General features: G+C 40.3%; 1 protein-coding gene across 1 annotated transcript; it reads right to left on the reverse strand.

Moving 5' to 3' along the window:
• Positions 1-9,362: 9,362 nt before the first annotated feature.
• On the reverse strand, positions 9,363-17,993 carry CDO1 (cysteine dioxygenase type 1). Its single transcript, XM_088530298.1, has 5 exons — positions 17,823-17,993; positions 15,785-15,862; positions 13,606-13,763; positions 11,756-11,929; positions 9,363-9,452 (listed from the first exon to the last, which is right to left on the reverse strand). The coding sequence occupies exons 1-5, from the start codon at positions 17,882-17,884 to the stop codon at positions 9,427-9,429; spliced, it is 498 nt and encodes a 165-aa protein (XP_088386424.1). The 5' UTR covers positions 17,885-17,993; the 3' UTR covers positions 9,363-9,426.
• Between the last annotated feature and the right edge of the window lie 3,451 nt (positions 17,994-21,444).

The raw sequence follows: 21,444 nt of genomic DNA on the forward strand, positions 1-21,444 counted from the left end.
ACAGCAGAATTCACATGAGGGCTAAAGGAAGATGATTTTTGCATTCCTGCCACTTTGAAGGGAACCTCACAGGTGTGAAAAAGATTACTGTCCTGCTGCTCTTTCCACTTCCACACCAGCAAAAGCTTATAGCTACATCGTGAAAGTAGAGAGAGATCAAGACTGCTGAATCCAGCTCTACTCCTGGGGGAGTCCATGACAAAACTCAGCTATCAATAAAATACTCATCTGAAGAACTCCTCTGAACTTAGCCTTCCTTTTATTTTTCCATTTTCCCTGTCCATCAAGGAATATTACTTGCTTTTTTCTTTTACTAATATTAGCCTTCATTAAGGGAATTATAACTCTATCAAGAACCTTACTGTAAAACATGGATTATTATCTTAGTTATAAATTTCTTCTAAGATGAGGTCATACATGCTCATTGTGTCCATTCAGGAAAAGGCTATCATGCCTGAAAATGACACCTTTTCTAATTCTACCACTTAGTCTGATAAAGCTTGCTGAGAGAGGCAATGTAGTGTTGTGTATAAGCCTTTGGTGCGTTGTTTTCTTATTAATTTAAGAATGGTAAAAACAAGAATTACAGTTAGGATGTGTGTTTTATAGGAAAGATCCACATTGGGATCTTGTACAAATCAGTTACCTACACCGCACCTCAGTTTTCTCACATGAAAAAGTGAGGATAGTCTGTAAATGTGATGTCAAAGGGTGAGTACATGGAAACTACTGATAAATCTGAAAGAGACAGTGGTAACCTGAGAGGTTTAGGGCAGTTGACCCATGAAGTCCTCCATCAGCACACAGGTAGATGGCAAAGAATTGGTGCTTTGGAGAAATGCCAACAAGGTTGAATGAGAGAGTCCCAAAAACCTGTCAGAGCCGAATGTGGACCCTTAAACAGCAGTCCAGTGAATGTGCTGCAGTAGACCTCTATCAATATCTAACTAACAAAAAAGAGCAATTCCAGATCTACCTGTGATTCATTCAAACAAAATGGCTTTAAGAAACACTGACTCCTGTAATCCATAATGTCCCCACCTTTGCAGAGAAGACTGTGTGCTTTGGCCCTAAAAAGGAGTTTGATGTACTTATTAATGGAAAATAAATCTCTTCTCAGTACTATTAACTTTTGGTAAAAGCTATTTTCATCACAATAACAGGAATAGCAATAACATTGAGAAATCAGTAACAATTTTAACTGCCAAGTCATTGCCCTTTCGCCAATCAATAATTCCAGATCTCATGCAAGAGTCTTTTTCTCTAAGTCCTCCAAGGAATCTCCCAGATCTTAGGTGATCTTACAAAGTAGTATGCAGTTAGTTGACTAAGAAGTGCTAAAATTAATTTATCCTGAGAGTTCACTTGCATGGGGAAATCTGCTCTTAAAACCTCATGCTTAGAACCTCAATTTCAGGAGAATTGTTTTGTCCAAGGCTATCAGTTTTCCTTCTTTGCTATTTGGTTCTTCTTGTATGATTATTTAAGTTCTGTTCATTTGAGTATTTGATCATGTCTGTGAACCCAGAAGATGAAGATAGATTTTCATACTGTAAAAACTTAATATACGGCTCCATCTCATTAGTGCCAGGATGAAGTCACTTCAAGTCACTGTATTTCTTAAAAACAAGGTTATACAGATGGAGGGTCAAAGCAACAGCTTGTAGTTCCACATTGTCATCCAAAGAATGGAACAATGGGAACAATACGAAAACATTTTCTTCCTTACCATCCTAAATCTGGAGGGAGTAGCTGGCAGTTAAAGTGGTTATTACTCTACCATTTATTAGCATGACCTGACCATTACACTTTCCTTCCCACCCCGCACCAAGGGCAGCTGAAAGTACGTATAGTTGCTTATGAACTGTGGTGACAGACCACTTGGCATGTAATATAAGTTTGACATCAACTTAAGCTTATCTAAGTAGGCCGTGCACAGACTGCAGGGGTTGAAGGCAGCTTCAGCCATGGAGTTCAGGCTTCCCATGCTGTGAGAATTCAACATCCGATTTTTTGAGTGACAATGAGATGCCTTTTACAACTTTTTAAATAATAGAATCATTTGCAAGAAATTACTGGTAATTGAGGCAAGCATTTACTACTGTGGTAACTCCTTGACTCACTCATTTACTTTGGGCTCTTCTACAGCTCCGCAGGTACAAATGTGGGAATTTCACAGGCATTTTGCAAGTCAATATTTGGGTCTTCTTTGTTTAGAACATGCAGTTTCTAAAACTCCATCTTTGTTTTAGTATGAGGCCATGGAAAGAATTTCTATTTGTTTTGAGTCATTTTAAGGTCTGTGGAAAAGAACTGCAAAAATGTTTGGGACATTTTGATTATGAAAGATACTTTTAGTCAACATTATGACTGTGATTTCATATGTAAAGACAACTAAAAATTTCTAATGGTCGTTTCCTTTGGGAATGGACTTTCCCTGTGAAAAAAACACTTGCTATTCTGAACTTTTTAGTCTCACAGTAAAAGTGCAAGAAAATTGCAGGACTTTTGATGCTTCAGGGCATTTATTCTCTTAATATTTCAGTTCTCCATAGAAGATGGTGATTTTTTTTTAACCCCTAGAGGTGAAAAAGAAAAATGAAAAAAAAAAAAAAAAGGCTAACTAACTGGACTGGAAACTATCAGAGGTTTGCAACATCTGTAATTAGCTTCGGCCTTGTGTGACAGAAGGTCACTTAACTTCACTGTGCTTCAGTTCACTTGCCGTTACAGGGTCTGTTATTGCTCTGCTACTGTAGGATATGCATGGTGGAACATTTACCACACAGATTTTTAGGGGCTCAGTCTCAGTGACTGAGACTATACGGTTAACTTAGATATAACTTAACTCTTGGTGTATTGGAGACTAATTACTAATACGTATAGGTACTTCTGAGATCCATGGAGGAACAGCTGCTGACAGTGTCACATTGCATGGAAGAATACAGCAATACTTTATACTCATATACTTTATGCAATTTTCTTTAAGAACCTTGAATACTTCTGCCATTTGTTTGAAGAGAGTTCACAACTGGAATATTGCACTGCTGTGCAGAAAGCCATAGCTGCTGTATTATCAGCAATTCTTAGTTTGGGGAGCCTTCAGGTAACTTATTAAGCAGTTTTTTCAAGTGCTTTGTGCCAACAGAACATGAGCCAGAATCCAGGCCATAAATATTAACACAAGGGGTTATTTTTCTGAGAGATTATCAGAACCCCAGAATAAATACTACAAATGAAAGTACCTTCTTAATCTGAGTTTATGTTGCAATGAGGCAATGAAGTAAAGTGGGAAAACAGAGAGGTGAACTACTCATTTGAAATGATGCAATGGTTCAGGAAGAGGTTTTTCTCTCACACTTGCGCTTTGTTCAGAGACTGTAGTTCTGGATACTCCTGACATGAAACACTGTCTTTAAATCTTTTCTAATGCGATGAGGGACTTTGTTTTCCACCTGCAAGTTGCCACAACCAGTGAGGGTCACATAGTCTGAAGTTGTGGTTAAAACATGTAACTGCTGTTAAACACCCATTCACAACAAAATGCTTAAAGAAAAAACTGTTGTCTCAACGGATGTAAAATATCACAGGTAGCATTTTTTTTCTAGCCTATACTGGGTAAAGGTCTGGATGCAAGAGCTGATAATGGCTTCCTCCAACCTCTAAGTTTAGATAGGGTTATTTTGCATGTTTCCCTTGAAGCTTCTTTCACAAATCTGTGTTCATCTCTTATGAACATGCTCAATGAATATCTTTATACTAGCAGTCCCAAGTCTCTTTAAAGTCCTAGCTGCAACAGCAAAATAATTGCATGCCACAGGTCTGAGTGCCTCCCAACAGCTTTTTCAACATTTCAACAGTCTGCAGCATTGGCAGAGTAGTTCTCCATTCCTCAGAGCTTTTCCAGCTCCTCAGCATTGCCCTTGCTCATTCTGGGAACAAGGAGCATCAGGCCTGTTCTCTGAGTGACTGACTGGAGATCTTTGCAAGGCCCCACACGGATGCTTTGCAATTCAGCTAAAGGCAATGCTGTGGACCTGCCTGCAGACGGAAGCAGGAGAAGAAATGTGTTTCAGCATGTTTATTTGACATGTGGTATGTCCCAGGGGCATCTTGGCACCCAGGGAGAAAAACATCTTCTGCTCTCAGAGTGTCCTAAGACAACAATTTACACACAAAAAAACAAGCACTTGGTATTCACAGTGTGATTTAAAAAACTAGCAAGCCTTGAGCCGAGGGGAAAGGGCCTGTCTCCTGCTCCCCTTTGCAAATAAAAGCAGAGGCACTGAGGGTCTGAGTTTTAGCACTGAATGGGAGCAGAAAGTGAGGTGTGGCTTCTTTTCCTAGAAGTAGTTCTCTTTCCTAATCAGTGAACACACTGCTTGGTAACATACAGGGATCTCAGGGACACCAGTGAGATATAACACCTCTTATGTTATTTCTCTATTCTTTAGGAATTAGGGAAGCAGACTGAAAAAAATCATCTTCGAGGAAAAGCATTAATTCATATTTTAATCAACATATTGATAAACACTCCTCACCACCTCTTTTCACAGATTAGCTAGATAGTCCTGCCTCAACTCGGGAGAGAACCGATCCCTGAAAAACACAGTTCTAAATGAACTATAGCAAAAGCCCATGAACAGCTTATACACTTCGTCTTTGGAGTTCAGGAAAAATAAGTGTACTGGGAAGTAAAGTGAAATAGAGTGGATTTAGACAGTATATCTTCCTCTGACCCTACAACAAGACATTAAGGAGACACACCTCAGATGTGGAAAAAATGTTTTTTTAAAATAAAATTATGTACTTAATTGTCTATACAGGAGTTTTGTAGTGAGTTGGAAAGCAAAAGCAAAGAGGGATGGGGTCTGGAAAAGACGAAAGATATTTTGTTATTGTTTTGCATTTCTCTTTGTTTGCTTGTTCATTTTTCTTCTTGAGTCCATTCCTTTGTGCAAGAACGAGTAGTTAGTTTAGAAGAACTTGCCTATCCCACCTTCACTGATCATCCATCACTGAAGAAATACAATCTAGCCTGAAGTAGCCTCAAGAGTCAAAGATATAAGTTCTACTTATTGGACAAAGATTCGTATGAGCTTCAGAGGGAAAACTAATCTTGGAGGACGGTACAGTTAGGCCATGGTAGTTTTGCCTCCTATGTGGTCAAGAAAGACAGGGACTACTGAACATGCCTGCAGTTTATCCCTTAAATAGAGATAGCTTATGGTCCAGTACAGAAACACAGCTATCAGGTTTGCAAATAGAAAGAAGAGCTGAGTTCAGGTGGGCTGATTAGGAGTCTCAAACACATCTTAAGCTTGTCAAACCTACAAAGAAAAGTGACTAGTATATGGATTGTCTGATAGTACGGAGCACTGGAACAGGCTGCCAAGAGAGGTTGTGGAGTCTCCTTCTCTGGAGATCTTCAAAACCCGCTTGGATGCAGTCCTGTGCCACGTGCTCTAGATGTCCCTGCGTGTGCAGGAGGGTTGGACTAGATGGTCTCTAGAGGCTCTTTCCAACCTTAACGATTCTATGAGTCTATGATATGCAACAATAGCAAAGGCTCTCTCAAGATAAAATAGGAGTGAAAAATATAGATGGTTGAAGAGTACTGATCTTCAAATTGTTCTGCTTGTCTTTGCAAACTTTAGAGCCATGGTAGGTAAGCTACCTCTTTTAACCCTGGGAAGGCTGTATTCTTGCAACATAGCTTTCTCTTGAGCATGAGAGGAGTGTAAAAAATAGCTATAAGGATTAGCAAGTGAACAGCACATCTTGTATCTTTTGTGGTTTAGGAAGAGGATTTTGTAATGGAAGAAAAGTTACATATAGACTGGATTTTGATTCTGCTGTGTCCTCTCTGTGTCAATGCAGGAAGGAGATGGGGATAGCAGTCATTAATGGTCAAGAGTTCTGAATGTATTTCAGGCTTAAAATAAAAGAAATAGAGCTAATCTGTTTATCCAGAAATTTTGTACCAGGAGGGAAAAAGAAGTCTCTAGGATCAATTTTTCATAAGAACATAAACAAACTATGTTTACCTGCCAATGGACCCTCTCCCAGCAACATTTCCTGATAGAGGCTTCAGGGGTCCCACACTTCAGCATGGCGGCAGAGAACACTGCTCACGCGTTAGTTCCACAGAGCAGAAAGCCTCACAACACCCTTCCTGAGCCTCTGTGATGGTACCCCTCATGAACCACAGCCATGCAGGCATGGAAGAGTCTCATTTCCTTGCATAAAGCTTTTGCTGCAGAGCTCCCCATGTAAAAAAGTTCTCTTTGATGAGTAACTTCTGCTCCTTTTCTTGTTCTTGTGCTTCGCTCCATTAGTAGCATTATTTTGCCTTCTTACATCTTTCAGTTGGAGCATTTTCATTTAGATAATTCACCAAGTCAATATGAATTTTAGTGCTGCTAGCCTAAGCAACATAGTAACTTCTACAATATTTTTCAAGCTAAGGATTTGAGTGATAACCCAGATAATGGATCACTTGTTCTTCTCTGTTGACATTAACAAGACCTTACTTAACAGCATTTACCTGGTGAAAGCATCTGAAATGCTAAACCTGTTCATAGGCCAATGAAAGGTAATTATCAGACTGCAGCATATTGCTACCTCATGGGTCTGTTAGCACTAGTCTGAATGTCATGTGCTTTCACACACTGGAAGGCTTAACACTTTGCTTGTTCAGTCATAATATTGTGCAGGTACTGTTGTGTTTTTACAGGTTTCTCTTTTAAGACAACAGAGGTTATGTGAACAAGTTAGTGAAAGTGAAAAAGTGACTGTTTATCATTCTGTCACTTGCTATTCATTGATTAAATTTTGCTTTGGGTGGGTATTAGCTTCATGCTCGTGCCTTGTAGAGCATAAAATTCCCAGCTGGTGCCTAGGTGACAAAGCCAAGGACTCTGGACCAAATTCATCATTTCTCTTCAGATTTCTTGTAGTAGTGGCACTTATGTTGTATGTGCTACCTTCTATGTCTTTAATACGTTGGTTGAAAGTATTAGCAAACCTAGCAAATAACTTCTTCTGAAACACTGAAATTCTTCCACTATTTTGTGCAATGTATGATGCCATGCTTACCGTGTTTGAACAGTGTTTGGACTGGCTTAGATACATGATTACTATCCCTTCCGCTCCTGTTTCCTCTGCCTCACTTGCCAGGAACATGCGTGGCCCAACCGTCCAAATCATTACATCAGTGTGTCTCAATACCACTAGCTGTCACTGTCATTGCTGTTGTGCTGGTGGATGTCTGAGCTTTCCAGGGCCCCCTGCCTGAGTCAGTCTGTGCTCTATGAGAACGTGCGGTCTTTTCATTTCGCCTAGTAAGCAGAGGAATAGTGAATATGTTGTATATTGTGGTTCAGTGAAACTGCTCATTCCTGCAAGAAGCGGGAGGAAGAAAAGAGGCAATGGGCACAAACTGGAATACAATAAATTCCATTTTTACATAAGATTTTTTTTTTCTTACCATGAGGTGATAAAATATTGAAACGGGTTGCCTAAATGGATTTCTCCATCCTTGAAGATATTCAAAACTGTATTATCCTGAGCAACAACATTCTGTAAGTGACCCAGCTTTGAACATGTGTGTTGGACCAGGTGATCTCCAAAGGACTCTTCCAACCTCAACTGCTCTGTGATCCTCTCACAACAGTTTGAGAACCATCAAATCAAGGTGCTCAATCCCAGTATCTATCCTGAGCAGATTTTTCAGGAACTGGTTCACAATGAATTGTGAAGAAACATACTGAACTTCAGGATAAAGTAGAATCCAGGAAAAGCAGAGACTTCTTTGTGTTAGAATTGGTTATCACTCTTCATGTTTCTCTCCCTTCCAGTTTTTGCACTTCCTGCTCACTTCACCCCTCTTTGTGACAATATCCAAGCCTACCTCATACAGATGTTCTCCATTTACTGCTGATGTGCTTTTGCGCCTGGCCAGCTATGTCTTTTCTTACTCCTCTTCTCATCCCCGCCAAGAAGAGTATTTCTAAGGCTACAAGAGTTTCCCATTGGCTCTAGTGTGATTGCAATAGAAAATCATAGATTCATTTACAATTATTATGCTGCTTAAACATTTTTTCTTTCGAAAAATGTGATAGAGCTTCCCAAAAACAGGACCTCAAAAGAAAATAAATTCTTTTTTTTGGACTCAGCAATAAGGAGGGAAATATGTGGGTCATCTAAATAGGCTGCTTTTAAAACTTTAATGTCTGTCCAATTAATAAGCAGCAAAAATTGATATGTTTTCAAAATTTTCATGTGGTTCTATCATTGTAATTAAATCTTGAAGATAAAAATAAGCAGCAGTGAAATCAAAACTCTCACTGGTAAAACACCCACTACATTGTGATTGGGTTTTCTTTACATGTTTTAAATACCTTTGACTTTTCAAACTCTCAAATAGTGTGCCACTTAGTGAGGAATGTATAAATTAGTCAAGTGTGATGACCGTCTTAGTTACCAGGAGATAAATGCTGCAAACTTTGAATTATGTGCACAGATCCAGTTTTATTTTAGTTACCTGGAAAGAGCTCAGTAGCTATACAGAGTATTTTGGAAACTGGACACTAGTTGTATTAAGTATGATTAGCCTTATTACAAATCTTTGCTCAATTATTCTTGAAGATCATTATACATGAAGCACTTTATTGCTCCTATTTAAAACAAGATTTGACAAACAAATTGTTAAAAAAAAGTAAAAAAAAATGCACAAAACTATCAAAATGGCCCATGGCATTAAAACCAAGACTTAATAGTAAAAAAAAAAAAAGAGCTGTTGTTAGTAGTATCCATTATACTACCCAAGGTACAAGTGACTAGAAGCTTAAAAGTTTACATTATTAATTACATTGAGAACATACATACGTGTAGGCCTACTAAGTAGTGTCAGATAATGTTTAAATCCCCAGTTTTTGATATTCTCAGTATAATATCAAAAGTGTAATTAAAAGGAGGCTAGAATCAGAAAACAAACTACCTAATTCTGACCTGCCAGTAGCCTAAGAAAAGGCATCTAACCTCTGAAGTAGTTTATATTATTAATTACATTGAGAACATACATACATGTAGGCCTATTAAGTAGTGTCAGGTGACATTTAAATCCCCAGTTTTTGATATTCTCAGTATAATATCAAAAGTGTAATTAAAAGGAGGCTAGAATCAGAAAACAAACTACTAAATTCTGACTTGCCAGTAGCCTCTGAAGTAGCTCATGGCACTAGTTAGCATAGTGTCCCATAATCAGCATTCATTCAAGATAACTACAGGTTGCCTGGAAGCTGCCCTACTGTAGTTCTATGTACAACTTATAGAAATATAGCTGGCCATCAGTCTTAGCCTTATATGTCTTCTGTCCCTGGTTAAACATTCAGTAGGTCTTAAGGAAGCACGTGCTGGTGCTTCTCAGTTGTTCTCCTGTGGCACTGCTGCTGCCTAAAAAAAGAAAGGGGAGAGAGATTTTTTTAAGGAAAGAAACTTAGTAGTAGACTGTGATCATCTACATGCTCTTAACATGGCCCTTAACAGTACCAGAGCAGCTCAGCACCTCAGAATATTTAACATATTTCTTTTCAATACTTGCAAGATAAGAAGTTACTATCCACATTTTATAGAGGATACTATGGCCCGGATACCACAGTACCTATTAATATTACCATGAGCAGGAAGAGTCAACTGAGGAATGCTTTCTCCTCAGTAACTTTAGGGTGTCTTTTCTGTTAGAAATACTGTGCTGCATTTCATTCTGACTGAAACTAGAACTCCAGTCTGAAAGACAGGTTGCAAAGATATGACCTGGCCTAGGACATTTTCTGATAGCAAGAACTTCTGATTAGCTCTGACAGTTAGGACATAATGTGAGGTTTTCCTCAGTGAACTTTCAAATCTCTGTTCGTTCGCACTTGAACTGTGGAAACAGTCTCTTTCTTGAGCAAGTCCTTGGTAAGTTAACTACATACAATTTCAATTATTAAGTCTTCTGACTGGTACTTATTTACTCTTTAGTTAATTAAGACTTCAGCATAAGCACTAAGGATTTACCTGAGTTTTTACCTACAGGGAAAATGTCAGACAAATGATGCTTTAATTATCTACTTACTAATGAAATACACAAGTATGCTTAGCACTACTTTTACTTTTAATATACAGTTCTCTGCCTTCCTATGTCCTTTTAAGATCTGGTAAACAGAGAAAGGCTTGAGTTTCCAGTGAGCATTCCAGAAACCCTCATTGAAACCAGAAGGTTTTGTAGCACAAAGTCATTTCAGGCAGTTGGATGGCTGAGACTAGCTACGACTCTTCCCTTGCTGGAATTCCATTTATAGGAATTCATGAAAGAGACACAGTGATTAATATTTACCTCTCTCCTGTAAGCCAGATCCCATTTCCCACAAAAGGTGCAGACACTGCCAGTCGGTTACAAATCAAGAGAAGGAATACAGTCCAAGCTAAAGTATCTACTTTAATTTACTATCTTACACATTTCCTATCCAATAAACACTTAAAATGAAAAGAAAACAAGAAACTATTGAATTTTTGCATGAATTTTGGTTTTTTATCTTCATTTTCCTTTAAAATCTGAATTACAAATTTGAGCTTATTTTCTCAAAGACCTTTTGGACTTGTGAAGGTTAAAGTTCTATTTCAACTGCTTAGTAAAGTTGTAATTATTTAATGTGACAAGCTGCAGAGAAATAAATTACACTGGGCTTGCTCATTATACAAATCTTTAGCTGGATCTTATTAAGGGCTCGCTCTCTAGAAGTCCAGAGCACTGATTTCTGGCCTCAGTGAAAGGTGAAAGTGTTCTGCATCTCACAAAAAGAGTCTTTGAACCTCCATAGCTGACCCCAAAAAAATCTGTCTTTTCTCCCCTAGTATGTGATTACATTTTCCAACCCGCAGAAAAGCGCTAAAAGGAAACCCTATCAAACCCTGCCAGATTCCTAGTTTGGTCCACCAAAGCCCGTTTAAGATTTCCTTTCCGTCCAAAACCAATCTCTTGACATTGTTCAGGAATGCAGAAAGCAGCCAACCAGTCTACTCTGTCTCAGAGTAAGTATTTCCATTTAGAAGTTTTGATTTTAAGAAGTCTGAATGCTTATCTGGCTCTACTTCCAGTAAGTTACAGGGTTTAAAACAGTTGGCTTGAAATGTGATGCTTTTTGGCAGAACAGTTTAGGCAGGGAATGTTACACATGACTTAGATTAGCTAAAATAATCTAGCTGCCTTGCAGCTTTCCATTGACTAGGTTGTATTTACTGACTGAAGATGCTTAACTACAACAAAGTTTTCATTAATCCTCTTCTCTGCCCAAAATTACTCTCTGGCCGGTAAAGGGGAGCTGGGCTCTTCCACACCTTACGCAACTGGACGCTATCCATAGGGGAAGGGAAAGGAGTGCTGAGAGCTGGGCAGTCAAATCCAGCATCATCACTAACAGATGGTAAGTTCTCAGCCTCAGTTTTCTTATTTATGAAATGTGTGGTTGCAGTAATGCACTTTCTTACAAAAGAGGGAAGAGAACTCCATATAAGGGAAGTGCAAATTGACAAAGAGTATTTCTGAAAAACCTCTTATGCTGATGCTAGGTATAGATGCCCCAGGAACTGTGAGATTGCAACTCCTATCTGTCCTGTAGAGCCCCTCAAGGGCCAGCTCTGTGCAGACAGAAGTGCATCCCTCCATGCTGTCTTTGCACAAGGACCTGCCAAGGAAGGTATTATGCCATACTTACACATACAGTCCTTTCACCAAACTTGCTATAGAAGGTCATTTTGACTTTGTGCTTGTGCCCAGTCCTTTGGTCAAAGGTGTTACAGCTGTCGAAGGGTGGGCTGTACAAATGCAGGCTAACAGCAGACTCTGTGTGGCTTATGTTCTCCACACGATGCAAGCCAATGGAGTCTAGAAAGGACAGGGCATGAAATGAAAGGTCATATTAACAGGCAGCTTTAATGAAATCTCATAAAAACCTGGAAGGGTACCATCTAATTTGAAACCTCAGCAGAAGTCAGTCTCTTGTATTCTGAGGGACAATGTGTAACTCTACAGCAAATTAGACTGCTCGTCTCTAGCACAATTTCCTAAATACATTCGTACTTTGAAATATCCTACCACCTTCAACACTTGTAAATTACTGGATTATCTACTATGGGATAAAGGCCAAAAGAAATCCAAAGGAGCTTAAAGAGGGCTGTGCGGTCAGCAATCTGCCAGCTGCCACTCCTAAATGAGTATAAGGTTTTCTCTCCTAGGAGATACTGTTGTTCTGTAGAAGCAGAAAGATTTGTGTTTCTAAAAATCAGCAGGATGGCTTTCTGCAGGAAGACTTTCGGCATTGCTAAATCTCACGCAGTAACAAGAACATCAATTACGTGAAGAGTCAGTTGCTTTTATTTGGAGCATGTACTCAGGCAGAGATATACTTGTCTTCTATTGCAGACATCCACTTCCTAATTAATCTTTCCAATTTTTTAATTTGGAGCAGAACAGTCTTTTCACATGTCTGGTGTTTTGTCTAAGGTGACAGATAACTGATGACTGGCATACTTCCAACATTAACTGAACAGAAAGCATAGCTGAACATGTAATAAGAAACTGTCTGTTTTGTGGCTACTAATGAAGTAATGGCATTTTCTGGACAATGGATTGGAAGTCGAAGTATTACATAAAAAATGTAATCTAATAAAAGCACCAATTTTCACTCTACATTAAAATGGATTTTCTGAGTTATTTAAGAGACCTTACTTTCAAGTTTATGACTTCTACTGTAAGAAAACTACTCAGGCCTTTGCACTTAAGTTAATATGCCATATAACACTCAGAACTATATTAGGCAATGTAGGCACAAGCCCTGGGTACTACAAGTACTCTTCGAATGTATCAGAATTAAGAGTATAAGCCTCAAGTGTCATTAACATAATCTAACTAAATAAAAGATGGGGTAAGAAAAAAAAAAAGCCCTAAGGGTGTGCTTATTTAAAGACAGGTTCCAATAAACTCAAATTACTGAGTGAAGCATTCTGAATCTATGACCTTTGCGTTTTCAGTTAACATGGCAGAGCTGCAGTAAAGGGCTGGAGCCTAGTCCTTAGCCTTTGCCTCATGCCCATCACCGTGGCCTAATTTATTCCATGGACAAATGCTTTTACATGTTCGCCCTAGGATTTCCATGACAGATCACAAGGATTTTATCGTTGTGAAGAAATGTCACGATGAATAGAAAAATTAAGCTTTGTTGCTTTTGCTTTTCACAAAATACAATTTAAGCTTTATGTTTACATGCAGTTGCAGACAGTTATTTGGGACACAGTGCTGAAGAGTGCTCTGTATAGCAGAGCTACCCAACAACTTTAAATACCAAGCAGTTTGTTGCAACAAAGTAAATACCACAATATCTTAAGAGTGAATTAAAAGCGAAAAGAATGTTTTATTGAATCTGAATACAGGGTTGCAGCCAAATTGTTCAAATGTGTAAAGCATATGACGCTGTTAAAGGTAAGAGCCAAGTTAGAGCATAAACTATTAGGAGTCAGATTCAGAGGTGAGCAGCTGTCAAATAAGATACTTTAAGAGCTTACCATTAATATAGGCACATTGATTTTCTCTAAGAACACGTTCTGATTTCTTATCCATTTCACCATTTCCTTTTTTCTCAGGCCATTCAAACAGGGTTTCCTTTAGATTTCCTTGGAGGATCTTCATAAAGCAGTGTGAGTCAGTATGATCATGGATACTGCTATATTAGCAAAAAGAATAACCAAACTCAGTGTGATAATAGCTACTAAATTTAAATGCAGCAAGCATATGGCATAGCAAATTGTACCTGGGCATAGCTCTAGAATGAAACGCTGTTACATGCTTGTCATGCACACACACACACGCACAAAAAAAAAAGTCTTTGAAAGAAACATTCACCATGACCTACTTAAAACTGTATTAGAAATGTGTTAGGAGAAGTTTGTACTTATCAGGACTTGGGGGAAAGAATATATATGTGTGTATATCAGATATCTGTCAGCATATGACCTTGCCAGAGAGAAAAACAAAGCAAATCTGGAGGAGGAAGGAGGACAGAAAAGCTTTCCAAAATACAAAAACTCTGTAGGCTAAGAAACAAAGGGATTTTTTTCTTGGTGTTTCTTATCATCCTGTATTTCAGCCTGTGTGTGTGTGTTTTTTTTTTTTAATCAGGCAGAGGCCAGTGTAGATTTATATGTAGACCAGCTATATTTGTAGATCCATACTGCTCCCTTCCTAAACATGGAAAAATGAGCTACTTCTTCATTTCTAGAACCTCTCTCCTGTTGAGGGGCATAACAGTTTTCTGAAGAAAGAAAATGCTGTCTTTGACACTTTAACAGTACTAAGTACAACAGACTACAGCAAAAAAAATCCTACATGGGCAAATCATGAACAGCAGGAGGAGCTGGCATGATCTGCTTGCTTGATCTATCTGCTTTCTTGGAAGTATATTTTAATTAATACATGTAGAAGCTTAGAGAGTTGATATGCATTTCAGTTTAGTTTAGTTTTTATTATTATTATTATTTTTAGCTGTTAGACAAGGTGGTGGGGTTAAGACAAAGAGAGAGCTCTCCAGTCATGGCTGAGGGAGAGGGAACTTGGCCCTTCCTGAAGTACAGTGCTAATGAATTTCAACCAAAAACAGGATACTTGCACATTACTGTTTTCAATAAACAAATGTCATTTTCTTCCAAGCTGAGATGCCAAGACAGCACAGCTTGCTTCAGGCACAGAGCAGTTCACAAATGCCATGTGGTCGTTCATACTCCTTGCACAAGCCATGAGAACAACTTGATCCTTTTCATGTAGGAAGCAAAAACAAATCGTGGTCTGAGTCTAGCTCCTAGCAAATGTTCATTCCTTGAAAATGCTCTTCCAGCCCAAACACAGTTTGAGATGAATTACGGTCCTTGTGGGAAAGGCCTAGGAGGAGTAGAGGAGATGGGCTCTCTGGGTATAACTGCATGGCATTCCCAGGAGAATATTTTAAGTGCTCAATATGCAAGCTCAATCAGAAACAAAAGCAATGCCCAGCTTTGGGGGGTTTCTCCTTATGTGCAAGGACAATCAGTTTATTTTATTCCACATTTTGTTTTATTCTCCAAGGGACAGATCCTGCCCTCACTTTTGCAGTATCATATGCAATCCAGCAAATGATCCACAGATAGAATTCTTTGTCCTTTCTGAGGGAGGCGCTGGGATGTCTGGAAGCTACAGAGAGACACAAAGTCTGGGCAGGGGCTCCCTCCTCGCACCGCACACTCCTACCCAAACCCACTTTTCTCTTTGCCTTGCTGAATGTAAACTCTGGGTGTAAACAACATGAAAAAAAACTGTTTGAACTGGATCAAGTCCTGCTTCTTCAGCACAAAGTGAGGCAGATTTCTCAGAAGCAACGGGATCCATTTCGTGTCTGTAGGACCCACTATATCTCTGAGATTAAAAACTTCTATCAAATTTGTGCTTTCTCCTGTCTGTAGAAGACCTTAATAATATTTTAAGTTCTGAAAGTGTACAAACTTAAAAAAAAAAAAGAAAAAAAGAAAAGAAAAGAAAGAAATATTCAGGACGGCCATACCCAGGGAGTAAGTATGAGTTCTGTACTGCCTAATTGCCTGACATTTTCTAACGGTTCCATTAGGGCATTTTTGTCTTTTCATATGAAACTATTCCAAGCAAAAGATACTGTAACTTCATATCTCCTTGGTAAAACCATAAGCTTTGGATACAAACCTGCCATGCCCTTCACCCCAGCACAAGATCATCAAGTTGAACTTTCCATTTCCACTGTCCACAAGGTTTCTTGTATATCTGAAAGACAAAGTGTTTGCTTTTAAGAATAATCAGTACCGATATGCTGAATAAAAAGTAAGCAAACATGGTTATGAAGAAAGGTTGCGCCCTATAAAAATCTTTTGTCTTTTCTTGAAAACAAAGTTTCATTGGGAAAAGTGAAACTGAGTTTTTAAACTCTTTTTGCAAATGTACTTTTTCTGGGAAGAAAAAAAAATGGGCCTGACTGATATTGGATAGTCATATTGCTTTTGAATTACCTAGATGATTGGAGTTTGAGAACTCACAGTCTGCAACTAGAGTGGACGACAGGATCAAATCAAAATAGTTACTGAATGAAGTCACTTCAGCAGCTGGCTGATAATTAGAAACAGAGTGCAATGAAAAAGAAAAATACATGGTTACATTCTTCTACAGTTCATTTTCAGATATTCTTGGCTGTTCTTTCTCTTGGGCAGCACTCCTGCATATTAGGCAGAAAAAAAAAAAGGAAAAGAAAAAAAAAAGGGAAAAAAGGAAAAAAGAAATTACACTATCAGTCTTACTGTACATGGTATTCTTACTTTTTTTTTTTTTTGGGGGGGGGGAGATTCTGCATCTTGGACTGTGACGTTCTTGTACGGATAAAATATCTGCCATGTAACTTGCTGCCACCATCACCTACCTCTAAGCAAAGTTTATCCTAGCAGCATAATTTTAAAAGGTCTTCTTATGATATCTTGGAAATAACACAGAGTAAACCTATTCCCAAAGGCTATCTATCCATATGTGTGTCCTAGACCACAATTTGCTTTCAGGGGTGAAAACTTTTTGTACCACAACATTTGAACCTGGTCCCTGCACAGAAGTCTGCCCAAGCTGCTGCTTGTTGCATCCCATGGGGAAGGTCCCGGAGCAGAGTGTGTGTGTTGCTGCACACTTAGTGTTCCTGTACACACCACTTTGCACAGTGAGGTCCTGATCCAGGGCCAGTGCCCCTGCTGTCCTGGTGCAGGAACCACTCGGATCTTCCCCTTCCTTCTCAGCCTTTGTCACAGCCCAGTCACAGAGTGCCCAGAACAGAAGCAGTGATGCCTGTGCCAGGAAGACTCACTCTTACCTGCTTACAGAGAATGGTCACTTGTGACAACTGGGTGTTTTGCATTTTTTTTTTAATAAAGTCATTCCATTTTAATGGAAATATGACATTCATAACAAGTCACTATCAAATCATTACATTTATATCTACATACTGCCTTTTATTCTGTCCACGAACTGTGTATTAGGTAGATATATTTTCCTATGATGTCAGAACTCAAGCAATCACTGTTGGCATTTGACAGGTATTTTCAAGTGCTGTTATTTCTGTACAGCAGGTCTGCATGGCCAAAAGAAAGGCCCTTATGCATACTTCTGGGGTTACCCCACTTTATTTTTCTGGTTCTTAAGTTTTCCATTTTGTCACCATCTTGCCATTTATGAGCATTTATGAAGGGAGGAAAGCCAATGAGAGAATGGAGAAGGAAAAGAAGAAGAGAAAGAGGAAAAAGCAAAAAAGAAGAAAAAGCAAAAAGAAGAAAAAATGGAAAAAGAAGAAAAGAGGAAAAAGAAAAAAGAAAAATAAAAAAGAGGAAAAGAGAAAGAATAAAAAGAAGAATAAAAAGATGATGCTTGCATGATAAAGAGATTAAAAGTGGAAAATGTTTGTTGTTTGGGGAGGTGCTAGAATAAAATGTATTTACATGTAAATTTGCAACACGAGAGTTACCAGTGGGAGGAATAAATGAGACGTTAGCGAAAAGCAAGTGACTGAAAACCCCGTCTGCTCCTGCTGCAGCGGGGACCGCACGGCGGGACCGCACCGCGCACGCCGCGCATCGCGGGGCGGCGGCCCCGCGGCTCCCGTGCCGGCTCCCGTGCCGGCTCCGGTGCCGGTTCCGCTGGCCGCGGCCGCCCCGCCCGCTGCCCGCCCCGCCGCGCGCCCCTCGCGCGGCCCTACCTGAACTGGTCGAACTGCGCGTAGCGCAGCCACTCCTCGGGCTTGCTCTCGTAGGACTCCATGAGCGCCTGCACCTCCTCCACGCTCACCTTGTCCTCGGCGAAGAGCCGGTGCAGGATGCGGATGAGCTCCGCCAGGCTCCGCGCCTTCCACACCTCCGTCTGCCCCGGCGCCTCGGCGCGCCGCTCCGCGTGCGGCTCCATGCGCGGCTCCTTGCGCGGCTCCGTGCCCGTGCCCGTGCCGTCCCCGCGGCCGCGCTTTATGCGCCGGGAGGCGCTCGGCACCGAGCCGCCCCGCCGGGCGGGCACGGGGCGGCCCCGGGCGGGCACGGGGCGGCCCTGCCCCCGCCGCAGGCCCGCGCCGAGCCCCGCGCGCGAGCGCGCCTCTCTGGCATCCCCTGCAGCGGGGGTGCTCAGTAAACCCAGAAAACGCTTGAGTTACGCACCTCCGCCAAGCCCGGAGACGTCGGAAACCCGGGTCGTTCGCCGCAAAGTCAAGGGGCGGATCAGCGGCGCCCTGGAGTATCACTGCTGAAAGCAAGGGACGTTCTGCATCGCGCCGAGTTGCGACCCACGGCCAAGGCTGCTTCTGCGTCCGGCAGTTTCAAGCTGCCGTTGTTGTTTGCTATAGCTTGCTTGCTATGGTCACAGATTTGCCAATACTTCTCCTTAACCAGATAACCAAGAGGTTGAATTTCTCTAGTAGGAACACAACATTTTACTCTTCTATTTAATCCTTATGCAAAAGTATTCACACTCCCCACCCCGCCCCATCTGAACCTTTCAACATTGCTTGCAGATCCCGAAAATGTTCTGTAAGAGCTGATTACCTGATTGCATAGAAATCGCAAGGTATGATATTTATGACTTTACAGGTTACTCTTTTTGGTACTGTACCACAGAGAGAAATGGCACGGTGATACCGCACATGCAGAAATAACAGATTTTGGCCTCGGTCACTGAGGGTATCCAACACTGATTTTTATTTATTTATTTATTTAAGGAGGGCATTGTAATCCACACAGCACAGGAATTGTTTTCACAGTCTCAGTTCTATTTTCATAAAGAATTGCACAACATTTTATCCATTTCTTTTTACTACTGAAAATAACACATTTATAACTTGAGACACTGATTACATCTCAGCATTTTTCGATGTAGGAGGCAGCACTGCAGCCGGTACTCACGAGTTCCACTGACAAATCCTCCAGAACTGGACTGTGCACCGCTACTGGTATCATGCATAGTCATATATCATTAAAGGTAAAAAGTATATGGTTGATCCCTTCTACAGCATCATTTTTCAATCCTAACCCTCCTGTGCCCACCCTGCCTTGGGGAGTGCCAGTTCTCTCAGTTCTTGGCTTTCATGTTTATCAGGTGCTTAGTAGCCCATTCCCATTAAATAATTCCACCAAAATTAGATTTGCTAGTTCCTGTACCGTAAACTGGTTCTCCTATCTCAGTTTTTGGCCTATGGGTTATTTGCCCTTAGGTTAATGATACATAGAAACGCACTTCGCCCTGATGGATCTGCATCATGCTATGGCATGTGAAACTGCATGCTCATGTATTCAAACACCAGAATGCCCAAAGTGGTACAAAATCTTTGGGCCGGAGAGAGAAAAATAGCGAGAGCAAGGATGTAGCTTTAGGGAAGATGCATAAAGGGATATCCTGAAGTTCAATGCTTGGTCCAAGGATGTTTCTGTATTTCATGCTATGCACACCCTGTGGAAAGCACAGGGACTCCCCAGAGCATAAATACTGTAAACTATATCGTCATCCATTCTCTACTTCTCTTTGATAGTGCTTCACTGAGAGGCAGAGAGGAAACCAATAACCTGGTGGTTAAAACAGTCTTTGGAATGGAGGCTTGGACTTTATCCACAGGGATTCGGTTTCCTGGATCAATGCCCCAACCAAAAGACAGGTGCAGCTCTTCACGCAGTCGGTGAACAGGACCTCTGACCACAAGAGATACTCACCCGCTGAGGTACCAAGCAGCTGTGGGCACCTCGCCTTCCACCGGAGTGCAGCTCACAGGTTCACCCCTGGCTTGTTTAGTGCATTATGATTATGATGATTATGATCATTATAATCATTATTATCATTAGATTGCTAGGATTCATGAACACTGTCATTAGGCACTTTGCAGTGTGTTTTAGGCCTAGATGTGTACCCTAGACATGTAGCTTGGGGTTGAAGACTTCTGCTTATCGTTCCAGATTTGGGCAAACAGAAGATGGGATCTAAGGTGCCAGAGTCCTCAGGCTATTGTGCCAAACAACCGGACCATACATCTTCCTTTCGGAATGTCAGCCTGAAGAGAGCCTAGCTCTTCAACTCGGTAATGAGAGTTCATGCCATCTCTTCCACGGGGACATGATTCCCTTTACCATTTCTATTAAGTTCCTGGTCACCTCAGTTTGCAGAAGACTGTAAAACTAATGTAAATTAAAGTGAATATTTCATCAAGAAGATAATAATGTAGCTAAAAAGGGTAGTGGCATGCCCCAGGGGAAATCACCTCACAGAAATACAATATTGTGTACTAACATCCCAAAAAACTGCATCCCACATCCTTGTTAAAAAAAAACCAAAAGTTTTGTATGCATATGAAAACTTGAATTGACTCATTCTATGGCACCTAAAGATCTGTCCCTTTTATTTCCTATGTATGCCATTGGCATCTTGGAAAGACAACGTTTGCACAGAATAAACCCTTTGGTTAGAGTTAGGATGAAATGTAAGTGTATGTTTGTTGCAAACGTAACTCATACGGCTACTAAGAAATGTATAGCAAAGTCAGCACCTAACGCAACAGTTCCCACACATTGACATGGAAGATGAAGCTAAGTAATTGACAGACTCGATGAAGTCCTATGTGCAAATGGGCCTGGCTAGCAGCCTCATTCTGGGGCTGCAGAAGAGCACTGCAGCCTCCCACACTCGCCTAACCTGGGAAGTTGGACATGTCCCTCAGTACGAGGCAGGTTTTGTGCCGGACTGCTACCTACATAACAACCCACAGAAAGCCTGAGAACAAATATTTAGTCTGATCTTCACTTTTAGTTGAAAGTCAGTATGTTATGCAGAAGGTGTGGATGCTATAAATAAAACATAAAATATTGACATTTGTGCACTACTTGTGAGAAAAAAAAAAGTTAAATAAATTTCCTTTTTCTTTCAATTTGCAATATTTATAAGAGAAAATTAAATAAAGTCCTGCCTAGACTTTTCTGTGCTGCCAATATTTACTGTGTAGCTTTCTATTTGGAATTGTTCTCTTTGAGGTTTCCTGTTTCGGGCTTGGAGAGCTCTTAATGCATTTTAATTCCCAAGAGTTGCCAAGGTTATTAGCTCTGTTACCAAGCTGGGTCTGAGGAAAAGACTTTTTTTTTTTCTACTTTAACTTTACATATTGCTTTTTGCAATCAGGATATGTGACTCTTTTTTCTTCTTCTTCTTCTTCCCTTCATTTCACAATGCTAAAGCATTCCATGTCCCCTTATTATTCAGATAGTAGCAATGATATTTTAACAAATTTCATTCAGTCTGATAGATATACATAAATATTTTTTATCTACAATTATTCCATGAGAAAATGCAGAGCAAGGACA

This window comes from Tinamus guttatus, unplaced genomic scaffold (genome assembly GCF_059628265.1).
Source record: "Tinamus guttatus ecotype Peru unplaced genomic scaffold, ASM5962826v1 Tinamus_guttatus_pri_ptg000365l, whole genome shotgun sequence".
Classification (NCBI taxonomy): domain Eukaryota; kingdom Metazoa; phylum Chordata; class Aves; order Tinamiformes; family Tinamidae; genus Tinamus; species Tinamus guttatus.

Bases quoted from the DNA above. Each gene is read 5' to 3' on its own strand.
- CDO1 (XM_088530298.1), bottom strand. From the start codon at position 17,884: ATGGAGTCCTACGAGAGCAAGCCCGAGGAGTGGCTGCGCTACGCGCAG. The intron at 15,863-17,822 runs GTAGGGCCGCGC...TTTGTCTTTCAG, and splicing joins GCGCAGTTCGACCAGTTCAG to ATATACAAGAAACCTTGTGG. The intron at 13,764-15,784 runs GTTTGTATCCAA...TTGCTAATATAG, and splicing joins TGGGGTGAAGGGCATGGCAG to CAGTATCCATGATCATACTG.